At 38.2% G+C, this 15,492-nt stretch overlaps 1 protein-coding gene across 4 annotated transcripts in view; it reads right to left on the bottom strand.

Moving 5' to 3' along the window:
- The window catches only part of GLRA2 (glycine receptor alpha 2), a 193,924-nt gene that overhangs the window by 112,297 nt on the left and 66,135 nt on the right, over window positions 1-15,492 (bottom strand). For all 4 annotated transcript variants that reach the window (XM_063083450.1, XM_063083451.1, XM_063083452.1 and 1 more), the window contains one exon: window positions 3,112-3,194. In XM_063083450.1, coding sequence (XP_062939520.1) covers window positions 3,112-3,194 — 83 coding nt within the window. The remainder of the gene's footprint in view (window positions 1-3,111; window positions 3,195-15,492) is intronic.

The following is a 15,492-nucleotide window of genomic DNA, read 5'->3' as shown; positions in this document are numbered from 1 at the left end:
GAAATTGAAGACAACAAACTATTCCTGGATGATTATTTTTTTCTGTATAATGAGAGAAATGGCATCTATAAAGTCTATTTTCTTCTGCCTCTTTACTCACTAACTTTCTGAAGAACAAACAAGTAAACAAACATAAAAATCCTTTGAAGATTGTCTTTACTTGCAAGAGCTGTGTCTGTGGCAATCCAATAAGACAATCCAATTCATGATTCCAATCTTATTATTTCAAATGAAAACCATTGTTTTTTTAAAATGAAAATGAATTCATCACAGGCCTGCCTAAAACATTCCCATTGTAAACTTGGCCCCTCTCCTAGGGTCTATTAGCTTTGCTTTCAGAAAACTTATGTTAAAGTCCTTCTTCTTTAACAAGTAGAGAAGGCTATAATCAGGTAACCTAAGAAGAAGTTGTGGAATAAGCAAATCAAGAATATTCATTTGTCCTAGTGTCTTGCTAAATTGGCTCACTCATCACAATTATTAATATGAAGTAAAACAGATTCCCTGTTATGTAAGGTCATATTGTTATATGACTCGAACCATCCAAAGTGAGATTGTTAGTCAGTTTAGTAAAACAAAGTTAGCTCTTAGTCTCCAAGCTCCTGCTAACTAGGTCATTATCTGTCAAGTGTTTCTTCATCTTTCTCCACCCCACAAATAAAGGCTACTTTTTTTTCATGAATCACTTCTCTACCCTTCCCCTTTGTTTGTGATATTTGAACTCTTAGAATAAGAGTGATAAGGACAAAGGATATCATATGAGGTCCTGACTGGCTAATAATCTCAGCATATTTATTAAGTTTATAGATTCTTATTCTTTTTTTACTGCAAGATAGTGACTCACCAAAGCTACCCAGAAATCAATGGTCAATTTGATTGGAATCTACTTTCCTCTTTCTTTGGACCATCTTTTCAATTGAAAGCCAAAAAATAAAAACATGAAAAGCAAGGAATTACAAAGAGGACCCTGTATAAGCATTGATGGTTCACAAAGAGAATGGCAAACCGTAACTCTTTCATTGCAACTCTGTATAAGTACAACCTGGGTCCCTCTAACAAATACTCAAAGCTCAGCAAAAACACCCATGTTCTTGTCTGGTAAGCTTCTCAACGGCCACCAAAATAATAGTCATTGTCAGCCACCCTAAAGCTCCAACATGGGGCAGACAGAAGAGGTAAAGAAGTGGGGAAGGGGGAGGTAATATTGGGGTAGGAAAGTAAAAAGTAATTCCCACCCTTCACATCCAAAGTCAATCCCACTTCTGGGTATATACCCAGAGGAGTGGAAATCATCATGTCAGAGGGATGCCTGCACTCCCACCTTCATTGCAGCTCTGTTTACAGTAGCCAAGACGTGGAACCAACCTAAATGTCCATTGATGGATGATTGGATAAGGAAACTGTGGTATATATGCACCATGGAATACTACTCTGCCATAAAAAAGAATGAAATTCTCCCATTTGCAACAACATGGATGAACCTGGAGAAACTTATGTTGAGTGAAATAAGCAAAGCACAGAGGGATAAATACCGCATGTGCTCACTCATAAGTGGGAGCTAAGAGAGGAGGAAGGAAGGAAAGAAAGACCACAGTGGTGCATTGGACTTGCAGAGGGAGAGAACATACCTACGGATACAAAGCGGAGTGAGGGGGAAAGGGGGAGGGGGAGGGAGGTTGGGGATAATTGGGTGGGGGACATGGGGAACAAACGCAATTTGTGGTAATGGGCAAGCTGCCAGTATGTATCTGGCCTTCACATCTTGCACCCAAGGGGTGACAATCAGCTTTGTGTCTTGTGAATATTTATAACCAATAAAAAAACAAAAACAAAAAAACAAACAAAAAAACAAAGTCAGTGACAGCTCATTGCTGCTTCTTGATTTCATTATTTCTAGGTCCTTCAAGGACCAAGCATATTCACTAATTGAAGTTTTTAAATTCTTACATGAACCTCAGTTGACAGCTATGGCTGCTGTTTTACAGAGAAAATGGAAGTGTTGGGTTGAGGGGGTAGAGCAGTAGAGAAGACACAAAGAAGGAATCGTTATGTAAGAAAATGTTTTTCTTAACTTTCTTCTCAAGAGTACGGACAGTAGGGAAAAAAATAAATACATAAAGCCTATTGTAAATCAGAAATTCTCATTTTATCCCTAGCCACTTCTTAAAACAAAGATGTTTCATTATTTTGTTTATTTCTGTAGGAAGTTTCAAGGGAAATCTGCAGTGATTTTAAATGATTAGAAGGAAAGCCTGTCACCACCTCTTTTTAAATAATAGTTGATGTGTCTTTTTACACTTATTATTTTTCTAAACCAAGAAGTTAAAAGTATTTCCTTGCCCCTGCCTCATTAAATCTCCTAACATTCCTGTAGGTCAGTAGCACTTATTATTCTCTGCATTTTACAAACAGAGAAACTGACAGAGAGAGCCAGAAAAAATTTCAAGTGTCTTAACTGAAAATCCCATTACCTTGGAGTCATCAGCAACTTATGGCACATGTCAAAGATTTCAGTGTCATCAGGGCTACGGCATAAAGGGGACAAAGCAGATGGCATTTCTCTACTTCCTTTGCCATGCCTTTGTGTATCCACTGCTTATTTGAGATGCCTCTTATTCTATCTTATTAAATCTCATCTTATGCCCCTCATTTTTGCAGCCTCCTCTGACTAACGACCCTGTGTCTTGTTCTCAAAGCAATTATTCCTTCCTGCCAGAATTCCTTTGGGGCTGATGGTCTACATGGGCATAAGATGGAAAGACATACAATTTTATGACTAGAAAGTGATTCGTTATAAAGGTTGAATGACATAATCTTAATTTTCCTGGAAGATATTTTAATTTCAAAGAAAAGCTTACTAAATCAAGCTTATTTTTTGAGGAAGGGCAAGTTATTTGGCATTTTACTTTGAAAGGTTGTCTATGCTGTATCGATGAGCTTCTCATATGAGACATGCACATACACTTTTGCTTGTCCTTCTATTAGGACCTTGGGGGTTGGTAAGTCGATAGAAAATGAGTCTTATGGATCTTTTCTCCTTAACAACATATTAAAAGAACCACCTCATTGGTTACGACAAAGCAGGCAATCATTTCAACAGTGGTGACTTACAACTCTCCAGCTGCATTGTACAGGTCTGGACATCCATTGGAAAGTTCTTCAAGTCCATGGGACAGGATAAGGTCAAGGTGAGTCTTAGCAAAGAAAAAAAATTAAAACAGTTTTAAATCTGTGAGGTTTGATTCTTAAGAAACAAACAAAAATACATTTGGCATTAAGCAAAGTGACATTGATTCAAATAATGAAATCTAAACTCTCTCTCAGGGCAGTGCCTTCTGTTTTCCAAATGAAGAGTAGTCACTGGCAATTTTTTAAATATTGCAGTGTTTCACCATAACCGGAATTCTTTATTTTCTGTCTTCCAGCCTCTGACTACCTCCTCCTTCCAGCGATGGCACTGATCTCAAGTTTATTCTAGAACAAACAAGATCACTGAGAAGTGGTGTAACAAGAACAGTGAGCTCTTGCCCTCACTGATGTCCAAAAGACATAAGGTTTATACTGTTTTAGAATTCTACCTTGGATAAGTGGACTTTGCCTCAGGGACAATAAATGAGTGATAATGATAACTGATTGTGATAAGAATTGGTTCTCCTTTCTTCAAATGTGCAAATACTTAACTCCAGTATTTTGGGGGTTTTTTTGTTTGTTTGTTTTTATTTACTAACCTACATGGATGAGTTAACATTATATTGTAACATTCATTCTAGAATTTTGACAATTCTAGAGCAAGTAGTCCTTGAGCTGAAAAAAATCCACTTAAGTTTGGTGATTGTACATAGTCTTCACCTCTCCACACGCAGCAGGGACTACTGTGCTCCCCTTTCCTTTCCTTAACTTTTCTGAGCTCCAGCCAACTGCGGCCTAGCCTTATATCAGGATATTCATTGAGCCACCATCTTTTTTCCACTGTTTACTTTTCAGTCATCAAAGGGACATTGCATGCCTCTTGCTCTTCAGTGTTTCTGTACCTCAGAGACACAAGGAAGGAAATTATAATTGAGAATCAGCAGATCTAGGTTCCCTTCCAGTATTGCCTCAAGCTATCTCTGTCCCTTAAGCAAGATCTTAAACTCACTAAAAATTTGTTTCCTCATCAATTAAATGATGAGGTAGAATAAGATGATGCTTATTCCCATATGCCTCTAATACTAGAATCTCTGTTATTCTAAAGTTCACAGCTCTAAGTTGTGTTTATTGTATTTCAAACATCTTTTCTATCCCAAGACCCATCTACCTCTTGCACTGTTACCTAAACCCTCCTTTGCTGTCATGCTCATTCTCCTCCTGGTTGCCTTTTCTTTCCTTTCTCTGCTGCATTCTACATGCTGTTCAAGCAAAAACAAAACCAAAAATCTGTGTCACACTTATTTTAAAGAAAGAAAAGTTTGGGGATTTGAAGTGAGATTAGACAAAGAATCCAGGCTGATAATATTCAAAGTCATTTAAATACAACAATGATTGGGAAAAGCAATATACAAAACAGTGTGCAGTGTGATCTCAATTATGGAAAAATATGTTTTCAATCTTGGAAATAAACACACCACTATATTAAGGGTAGATATTTCCGGTTGGTGTGATGATTCATATTTTGTTTTTATTCTTTATTTATTCTGCATTATTTATGTTGACAAGTATTGCTTATTTGAAAATGTCCATAAAAACTATTCATCAGCTTTCCCGTCTTCATGTAATTAAATGTGCCTTTCTTCAAACAATAGCCAAAATGTAAAATTCTAAAATTCTATTTTAGTCAGTAATTTTTGCTATTGATATAATTATATTAGTATTACTATTATTAAAATTTTGTCATAAACATACAATATTTCACCTTCACTGCTAAATAAATTAGCTTCTGGTGGCTCTTCTGAGAACTCAAGCACCATGCTTCTAAAGGAAAAAAACGGTTTTGAGTTCTAAATAACTAACTTAAAAATAACATTTTAGACAGAAAAAATAATTTTGTCAGTTATGGAGTTTATTTATAGATATAGATATAAATATATACATATTCAGTTGCTTTTTCCCCAGCATAAAGACTTTTTTTTTTTTGAAAACACAATTTTATTGAGATTAATGCCATGAACTCTTTAAAATAATGGCAAAGTCGAAGAACTAAAATGAAAATCTCTCGGGAAAAAAAATCTGATACTTCATTGAAAGGGGAAAAAAATTCAAAAGGATTCATGGGCTTAAAATTGTTATTACGATAATGAGGATCTATTTATTCTTTTTTATTTTTTAAAGAGTAAATATTTTCATTAAACAAAAATATGTTTATCCATAACTTGGCTATTGCGAATAGTGTTGCAAAAGGTTACAAAGCCTCAATTAGACAAGAGAGATAAGTTTTTATTTTCTTTGATACATATTGCACAGCATGGTGAATTTAGTAAATAATAATGCATTGTACATTTTTAAATTGCTAAGAGAATAAATTTCAAATGTTCTCACCACAAAAAAAGGATAAGTATTTGAAGTAATCAATATGTTAATTAGCTTGATTTAATTATTCCACATTGTATTTATAAATCATCACTTTGTGTGCCATAAATATACACAGCTATAATTTGTCAGTATACAATTAAAAAAATAAAAATAAAAAATGTTCATGATATGAAAATAACCAGATGGCATGTGGATAATTTAAGTGAATCAAAACCAGAAAACCTGGAAATTTCATTATGATTTTGAAAAGTTTTGTTTTGAGAAATTAGAAAATAGTAATAGTGGAAATGAATACAGCTTAAAAGAACATGCAGCATGGAATTCAACTATATATTGTTTGCTATTGGAAACAACCCAACTTTGGTATTCCTGATCATAGGCTTGCTGAATTTGATTCTTTTGAGAAATGAACTTTTCACATTTATTCGGGGAGCAAGGGTCTCACACACAATTATTCCTGACTTTGTGGCAGATGTTAACAATCCTACAGGGACCCAGAATTTTGGGGGTCAAAACTATTAACAGCATGGAAGAACCCGCTGAGAAAAATTCCAAATAAACTTGAAACTATTTCTGAATCTTGTCTCAGTATTTTCCTCTTCCTTATTTGGTCTTCTAATTTCCTTTGTATTGGAACCCAATGGGTGCCAATAATGAGGAGAGTTAACAGCTCCTCAATTTGTTAAATAATGTCATCTGCTGTGCAAATGGGAAGAGACTGTAAAGATCTAATCAGTCCCAGAACAGGCCACAGAGCCCATAATTTATGACGTTTAGTTTACCAAACACATTTGAAGGCCTAAAATCTAAGTTTTCCAATGACTTATTTTTCCCTTGAAGTATACATTAAATATAGTAAAATATACACAAATCTTAAATCACAATGCTATGACTTTTTACATCTATATCCACCTGTTTAACAAGCATTCAAATTCAGATTTAGATTATTGCCATCATCCCAGAACCTTCCCTTGTCCTCTCTTTCCAGTCAAAACCCTCCAAAAGTAACTACCACCCCATTTGCTTCTTTAAAAAGGCTTTTTGTGCGTGCGATTTTAAAAACGTGAGCCCCAAGGAAAAAAACATGCTTGATACTATTTTGTATAGAGATGCAGAAATTTCCACAAATAAGGTTGAAACATTCAATATACTAAAACGTGAACAATTTTTATCTCCTTTGCTCCGACTCTCCACCTGTTTTGGGTGGGCCTCACAGAATTAAGTACTTTAATTAAAAGCCAGTATTCTTTCAAATTTGCTTGGAACTCAGACTTCTAACTGGCTGACACTGCCTACAGCATGTCAGATTTGCTCTCCTCTTCCCCACAGTCTGAAATACTAAGGCCATTGCACCTGAGGGCAGTGAGCTAGTGAGCTGAGGCCACCCCTCTTCCTTTTGTTTTTTGCTAAAGAACTGATTTCCTGACGCGTTAACACCCATTCCCCCACTTTCAAGGCAACCCACGTGCATTAAGGGCACTCCTGCTCCTGTTTGCACAAGGGAAGGACTAGTTTCCTTACAGAGGCCCTGCTTCTTTACCAAGAGGAAGAAGGCTGAGCAAGCATTCCAATTTTAAAGGCAAAGCATAAAACAAAGCAAAGGAAGTCAGTCTCCCCAAATCTCACCTTTCCTGCCCTTTCCCTTCCTTACTACAGTCCTATGCAGGTCACCTTGCTCATAAAACCAACTCCTGTGTTTATACTTTATTTAAATGACTGATAGATGCAGACATTGTGAACTGTTTCAGTTACCTTTACAATTTTTTTAAATCAAATATTATAATATTTTTATTTGCTTATTATCTTTATCCCCTACTATAGTGCAAGATCTGCTCTCTTTTATTATCTAAAACAATGCCTGACACAGAGTAGGTATTCAATAAATATTTGTTGAACAAATGAATGAATCAGCATCCTAAAGCTCCATGGGAGAATTTCAGGCTTTTATTCTGTGGGAATGGGAAAGGACAAAGGATTTAGAATAGAAGAGGTTGGACATCAGGGCCCATGGGGTGTTGCCAAATTCCGAGACTGCTGAAGGAAGCCAGCAAAGCCTGTCTGGCCCCCTCTGTAAGTGGCTAGCAGATTCTCACTAGAAATAAGGCGAATCAAGCTGAAGGAAAGCCAAGAAGCTCAGCCCACCTGTCCTCCAGCCTTGGTCAGGTAGCTGAGTTCAGGGCCAGGTCTGTTCTCACACTGCTAGAAGAATACACACACATACACACACACACACACACAGACACACACACACACACACACATATATACATGTATATGTTGAGCTTATAGAAGTAGAGAGTAGAATTGGAGTTACAAAAGCTGGGAGGGAGAAAGGGGAGTGGAGATAGGGAGAGGTTGGTTAATGGATACAAAATTACAGCTAGATGGGAAAAATAAGTTCTAGCCGTCTACAGTAGTGCTAGGCATCTATAATTAACAATAATTTAACGTATGTTCCCAAATGGTTAGAAGAGAGGGGCTCAATTCGTTACATCACAAAGAAATGATAAATTTTTGCAAAGATAAATATGCTAGTTGCCCTAATTTGATCATCACACATTGTACACATGTATTGACATATAACTCTGTACTCCATAAATATGTACAGTCGATATGTGTCAATTAAAAATAAATGAAAATTTTTGAAAAAGAATGGAAATTCGTTATTTAATATGACAGCGTTATGGCCAACAAAGGCTCCTTGACTCGTAAGGTAACTACTGATTCATAAGGAACTCACTGTTAGAATTGGGTGTCCATTCCCAGTGAGATCCTTGAGGTAAAAATACCATTTGAAAAGAAAATGAATTTTCAGGTAGGAATACAAATTTTAATGAGTGGTCTGCTCGCCTAAAGCAAAGATAGCCAATGTTCTATTTTGGGAGAGTTGATTCTAATGGGTATAGTACTCCATTTTATTTAAAGAAGGACAAGAGGATGTTTCTGTGCTTTTCAGGAGGAGCAAGAGAGTCTTGGAGATGTTGCTGTTGTTCCTCTGTTGGGAACCACATTTAGCACACTCTACATAGGACACTATAAATATTCATTGGTACATGCATACATCAGAGGAGATAGAAACTACACTGTTCCTTTAGAATTAAAATATTTAGTAGGAAAAATAAAAACTAAAGTGAAGATGATGATAATATTAATAATCATAATTCTCCACACACCTTCTGTGGATCAAGCAATCCTGTTATTTTACAGTCATGTAGTACCATCACACAAGGTAGACAGCATCATCTCCATTTCTGAGATAAGTAAATTGAAGCTCACAGAGGTTAAGCCATGTTCCTAAACTCACAAAACCAGTAAGTGACTAAACTTTAACTGACATCAAATTCCACTCTACAGCATTTCCTTCTTAGGAATAGAATCCGTTATTGATTTTATCATCCTCTTTTGTCTGTGAAGCCAGCAGAGTTGGTCATAGACACCTTAGTGATCTTGTATCTGCTCAGTGATAACCCTTTCTTTTTTCTTTAGGCATCCAGAACTCTGACTTGTCCTTTTAAAAACTCCTCCAGCCACCCCGGACAGCCTGGGAACATGGTGGTTGACCTGGCTTACCTCTAAAGAGCTTTTTGATCTTGACTAAATCTCTGGGCCTTCTTCCCCACCCCCACCCCCATCTGGCTCAGCATTTCTGTGATTCTAAACTGTAAGTGAAGGCGACCAGCTTGAAGGATTTCCTCTTATAGGTGAATTTACTCTCTTGAATATGATGAATGCTTTAAGTGCAAGTGAAAACATTTCTTGAAGTAGGAATTTCTTGGCAATGTGGGAAGATAGGTGAGGTATTTACTGCCCCCACAGGACTTTGTCATCCAACATCCTAGAAGACAATCCACTCTTTCCCTGAGAACGTTATGAAGGCCTTACTGTACAATGTAAATGTGTTGAATCTCTCCTCCCCGTTGTACCTTGAAATTCCTGAGCTATGTGACATTCTAGTGTCAGGGAGATTTGACGGAACACATCAAGTATTGAACAAAAGTGCCATCTTAACCCACCTGGACCTTAGGTGAAATTAGCCTGGCAGCAAGTTAGAAGTCAAGTTAAAAGTGTGTCATTAAAATGACCCACACATGGAGAGAGGGAAGAAAGAATCAGTGGATTAAAAGGCACTGCTGGGATGGCCGTCTGATCAAAACATCTTTTAGCATAGTGGGTTTCAACCTCTGGTGGGCATAAGTGTCTTTTGAGGGTCTTGGTAGGAATGTGGATTCTCAGGCCCTCCTGATAAGCAGCCCAGGTGAAACTGATGCTGGTGTCTTGGAGCACACTTTAAGAAGCACTACTTCAGCACGTCCCAAGGGATGTGTTTAATTACTGTCAATATAATAGGCTAAAAGGAGAAAGTTTTGAAATGGAAATAAGAAAGAGGATTGAGAAAGGACTCTGCAATTTTTCAGTAGCAGTAGCACTCTTTTTGGGAAATATTGTTTCTACTCGACACCGGGGCAGGACGATTAGCCCCAAGTAGGCTGCTGAGTGATTGGACTAGGGATAATTAGATGAGGAGTGGGGGTGAGGGGTGGTTAATCACCAGTCTCAATCACAATGGAGAAGCACGCTGGTAAAGTCAGGGCACTGAAGCCAAGGTTAGTCCACTGGCAACCAAGAATATGGTGGGTGCGGCTAGAAGACTGGAGAGCTGCTAAGAGGGGTGGGAGGACAGTTTCTAGGTGAGCTAGAGAAGAAGCCAAAACCAGCGTGCCTGTTAACACACACGAATGTGCAAAGTACAAAAGTAGGCAGTGGAACTCTATTCAAGGTGGTGGCAGTGTATCAGGTTACCCTCTCTGATCTCTGGAAACTCAGCCACTGAGAAATCTCAGAAGAAATTAAGGAGGTGGCTGCAACATGCATTGCATGAACTTCAACAAAACATTTACAAAAGCTCATGGTACTGGTCATGAAGGATGACAGAGTGCAGGGGAGGACTAGTTCGAGGCCCTTATTGAGGAGGGATTGGTGTTAAGCAAGACTTCATCTGGGTTGTAACTTAGTATATTCATTCAGCAATATTTTGGCAAGTATTTACTGGGCACCATGCATCAGACACTTGAAAGAAGACAGTTTCTCTTTTTTATTTTTTTGTCTTCTCGTGACCGGCACTCAGCCAGTGAGTGCACCGGCCATTCCTATATAGGATCCGAACCCGCAGCGGGAGCGTCGCTGCGCTCCCAGTGCCGCACTCTCCCGAGTACGCCACGGGGCCGGCCTGACAGTTTCTCTCTTTAAGGAGATCACAGCTTAATGTCAGAATTACATATGTATACACCCCAATAATTGTGAATTTATTTTCAACTTTTTATTTTTATTTTTTTTAATTTTTATTTATTTTTACTTTTTTTTGTCGTTTTCGTGACCGGCACTCAGCCAGTGAGTGCACCGGCCATTCCTATATAGGATCCGAACCCTCGGCAGGAGCGTTGCTGCGCTCCCAGCGCCGCACTCTCCCAAGTGCGCCACGTGCTCGGCCCATTTTCAACTTTTTAAAGTTATTTCCAACTTCCCCATGTAAAGAGTCCTTTTTGATAGGGTAAATCAGACACACCTGAACTGAATCAGGTAAAGGGCCTTTAATTACTCCCTTGGGCCGAGATGAGCACTCACACTGATTAGGCAGAGTAGATAACCTATCCTTACAGACCTAGAGTTTGAGAGGGTCCTTTGGGTCTATCAGAGAAGCGTGTTTTGCACTAATCATTTGATGCTCCTGAATCAAAACCCAAGGTATCCACGCAAGGATTTTGATCCACAGAGAACAAAAATAATTGGTCCAAGTTTAGCTAGGCAAGCAAGGAATAAAAATTTTAAACTCATTATTTCTGAAAGCTCTATAACCCACTCCAGCCCAGAGCTGGTCAACTAGTCCATGGGCAGGAACAGCTGTGGCTGCACCTGAAAAAGCTTTCCACATGAGCAAAGTTTGAAAAATTTACGGTGTGCAAATTGTTAGGAGTTCCAGAAAGATCCTAATATGTCCTTGCTCAAATACCTTCCAACTCTTAGCTGCTACATATAATCAACTAATAAACATTTAGCTAAACGTTCCCATGACTATTAAAATGCAAACCGAGGGAGAAAATAGTGTTTCAAGTACTGTTAGTTATTTCCTCCTTTGTGTAAATGAGTTGATAGATTCTATGATTCCCTACTGATATCTCCAATAGCAGACCTTGATACTGAGAATATCAAAGAAATAGATAAGACTAGATGGAAAACAAGGTTCAGAACAGTGTGGCTGGGAACCAGAGATACAACATTTTTTCAATATTGTCTGAGGCTGGATCTAAACCCCAGGTTGGGCCTGAGTTGTATGATTAGACTCTCTCCTCTCCGTTAATTCCAAATAAGCACTTCAGCTTTTGTTGTTATGTTGTTATGCCTGTTGACCTTGGGATGTGGAGGAGAGGGATGGCATACTGCCTGGCTCATCAGCTGTTCTACTTCTTTCCCCTGACTAAAGTCCCAGTGGCTGACTAGGAAGGTTCATGTTTACCAAACATTATAAAGGCATCATAGAAAATACCCATATGCATTGAGCAATCCTAGCTGGGAAGGACAAAAATACAATATCTGCTCCCATCTGTGTGTGGTCCCTTCAGAAAATGTGCACACATATGGTTGGCCCATGTTAATTAAGTCCAAATATGGATTGGCTTCAACTTGGAGACTAACTGATAGATCTGCGGCTAAAACTTTTCCAAATGCTTTGACATTTCCTGAACAAAAATGTTTTGAAGGTGTTGAATAGGAGAGTGCTAAATTGAACACCACCAGAAAAAAGAGCTCAAATTACCAAGATTTAAATAATCAATACTGCTCACATTTTAGTTACATTTTAAGTTTCAAAATCACTTCACATTTAGTATTTATTTATACACGCAAACATTCACAAAGATAAAATGTTACTAGCCTGCACATTAAAATAATGAGAACTGACTTGTCCATTGTCACTATGTGTCTAATGTTATAGCTATTTAACAGTGGCATTGAGGTTAAGAGAGAGAAAAGCATTGTATAGCAATTTTCTTAATATTTTGTTTGGGATTATCTTACTTTTGTCGAAGGGGGAAAGAGAACAAGTGCCAGCATGCTTATAAACTGCAAATACGTTTTTGAAAAAACCAAAGTAACTTTGTATCTGTTGATAGCTGAAAGCGAAATTGTGTTAATTGGCTGGTATTTTGCTGCATTGAGACTTCTACTGTGGTAACTGGTGGAGAGTTGCTGGCCACTGTTTCTGGTGGCAAATGTTGGAGAGAGAACGGAGTTCTGGTCAGATAATAGGATGGTCCATCTTTGACTGGATAACATTTTGAAATCAAGCACAAGCAGCTAAAGGGGAGGCCAAGCACCAGCCAAACCATTATCTGAAAGGAGAATGCAACTATCACCTCCCTTACGAGCCACATGCCTCCCAGAAGGAGGAAACCCAAGACAAGAAGAGTGTTCATCGGATTTGAGATAAGTGTGGAAGGTGAGTGGATCTGGAATGGTACTGGTATTGAATAAGGAAATGTTCATATGTATGGGTTAGGGAGGATGGGAGAACTATCTCCGCCTCTTCCTCCTCTTTATCCTACAGCCAACTCAGGGGTGATTAAGACATTCATTGAACATTTAGTTTGAATCTGGAACTGAGAAAACACAAATCAAAGAATGGTTAAATGACTTCTTGTGGTCACTTAATAGGACTGAATCTAAGTCTTCCTGACCCTCAGAGCTCACATCTGCTTCACCCCCATAGTGTTCTGTCTTTAATCCCCTAGTTTGCTGATCACTTTCTATCCTTCTCTGTTCAAATTTAGCAAAATATCCCTAGTAAAGTGAAACATTAAATAAAATCTTTGTTTCCTCTTTTGAAAGAACTAATCAATCAGATACAGGATGGCTTTGCTCTGAGCGTGTGTCACATGTGAAACTTCACATAATTATATATATACTTAATTGTCTTTCAATGACTGTCTAATGATAAACGTTGTATCCTCTTCAGTACAGATGTTGGTTTGTGATTTTAAACACCAAAAGCAAAGAGAAACTTTTTGGAGAGACTGCTGAGCTTTGCAGATGAACAAATTTTTCCCAATTTAAAATGAAGTGCCTTTCCTTTGGATTATATGCTATAAGAAGACACTAAAGTAATTCGTGTGTCTCATAAGAGCCATGGCAATATTATGCGTGTTTATGTGGGGATTAATGCCATCCAGGGAACCTTTCAAAAGCAGCAGTGTGGACCAGGTAGAAGCCCACATTGACATAAATTGAGTAGGCTCACCAGGACCTCAGATTTTCCTTTGGCTTCCTGCCTCAAAGAAATTCAGGTAATGAATAATAGCAGACTAGCCCTTCAACTTTGGGACTCAAATCTACCCTGTGAATCCTTTACATATTCAGTTATTGTCCCAGCCAACCATCTTTGTATACTTGTATAAAAGTATATAAACCCATAATGCATGAACATATTCTAAAATAACATCTCATGGATACTCCTGCTGATTGAATCAGAGAGCAAAAATGATCTAGTTTGTGACTGGAAAATTTCTCAACAGGGTGCTCAGTAATGAGTATTTGTCATTGTATAAACTGTATATATATTGAATGTTTTAGGGCTGTCTCTTAAACTTCCAGTAGTACAAACTTCCCTACCCCACTCCCAAATCAGGTTCCTCTCCTCAGGAGTTCAGTATTCAGTTTAGAAGAGAAGGTTTCAAAGATCTAAAAGTAGCTTGAGACAGGCACTTGAAATTCAGAATATCCTCTTGCTGACCTCAAGCCCTAAGGGACATGAAGAACCTGCTTTTTATTACTCACCAGAAAAAAAGTTTCATGGAAGGAAAAGGAGGTCATTTTGAGTTATAGACTTATAATATGATAGAGCTAGAAGATGCCCCAGCCTTTGTCTAATCTCCTGATTCAATCTGATTTTATAGAGGAAACTGGGACTCACAACAATGAACTGATGGGGCTGGGAAGCTGGTCTATGATTCTGGAGAATACAGTAAATGATGGACGGAAGTGTGAAGCTCACAATGCCCTGGGCTAACTTCTCAGTATTCTTTTCTCTGCACCATAGCCTGAAGAGCAAACTCTGATGAATGAATGTTAATGCAATGGAAAGTTAACTACAAAGGAGGAAAACCGGCTATTATTACTCCAGTCAGATAAACAGTCAAGGACAAGTGGTCTTGCCACCTGCCATATATTTCACTGTACAATTCCCTCTTTCTCTTCAAAAAAGGGTAAGATCCTTACTCTGGTGTGTTTCAACCAATATTATGCCCCATAGTGTGTGTGTATTTCTGAACCCAGCCAGGACGGTAAACAGAGCTTTCCAGCAGCTCATGAGTCTGTTCTGTACACACATGCTTTCTCGACCTTAATAATTCTACCTTCAGTTGCCCCCTTTGGGGGGGCCCCCTCTCCAAAAATACCCCCTCTGCACCACTTAGCTCAGCTCCTGAATCCACCAGCATATGTGCATCCCAGCACCTCCCACTCTGCCAACCTTGCTCGTCTCTAGGAAGAATGGAATCATTGTGGTTTCCATGGTATTTCTCAGCACTTCTCTAAAGACTTGCTGCTTAATTCTGATGTGGGTGCTTATGTTACAGTCATTAATTACTTCATTAAGTCAAGTTACAAAACTAATGAGGATTTGGACAGAGTTGGAAAATGAGAATGCAATTTTGCCTGGATTATAGGATATAGAGATAAACATGGTCCAAGTATGCACAGAGAGAAGAAATCATAGCTTTTCATAGCTGCCTTCTAACGGAAAATATGGGCTTACGTGTCTCATCAAAATTGAGAGTGAGATAATCAAAGCATCACCACTGGTAACATTTAGGCAGGTCTTACTTCACTGTGCATTTTATTTTTGGCTCTGACATCTAAAGAGAGAATGTTCTTCTTTTTCTATGCCATAAATATCTTCTATGACTAAAGTTAGACTCTTTTGAAGTCCTTGCAT

The sequence above is a fragment of the Cynocephalus volans genome, chromosome X (assembly GCF_027409185.1).
Source record: "Cynocephalus volans isolate mCynVol1 chromosome X, mCynVol1.pri, whole genome shotgun sequence".
Classification (NCBI taxonomy): domain Eukaryota; kingdom Metazoa; phylum Chordata; class Mammalia; order Dermoptera; family Cynocephalidae; genus Cynocephalus; species Cynocephalus volans.
The sequence above is the reverse complement of the archived record's forward strand: the minus strand, read 5'-3'. Positions and strand labels throughout refer to the sequence as shown.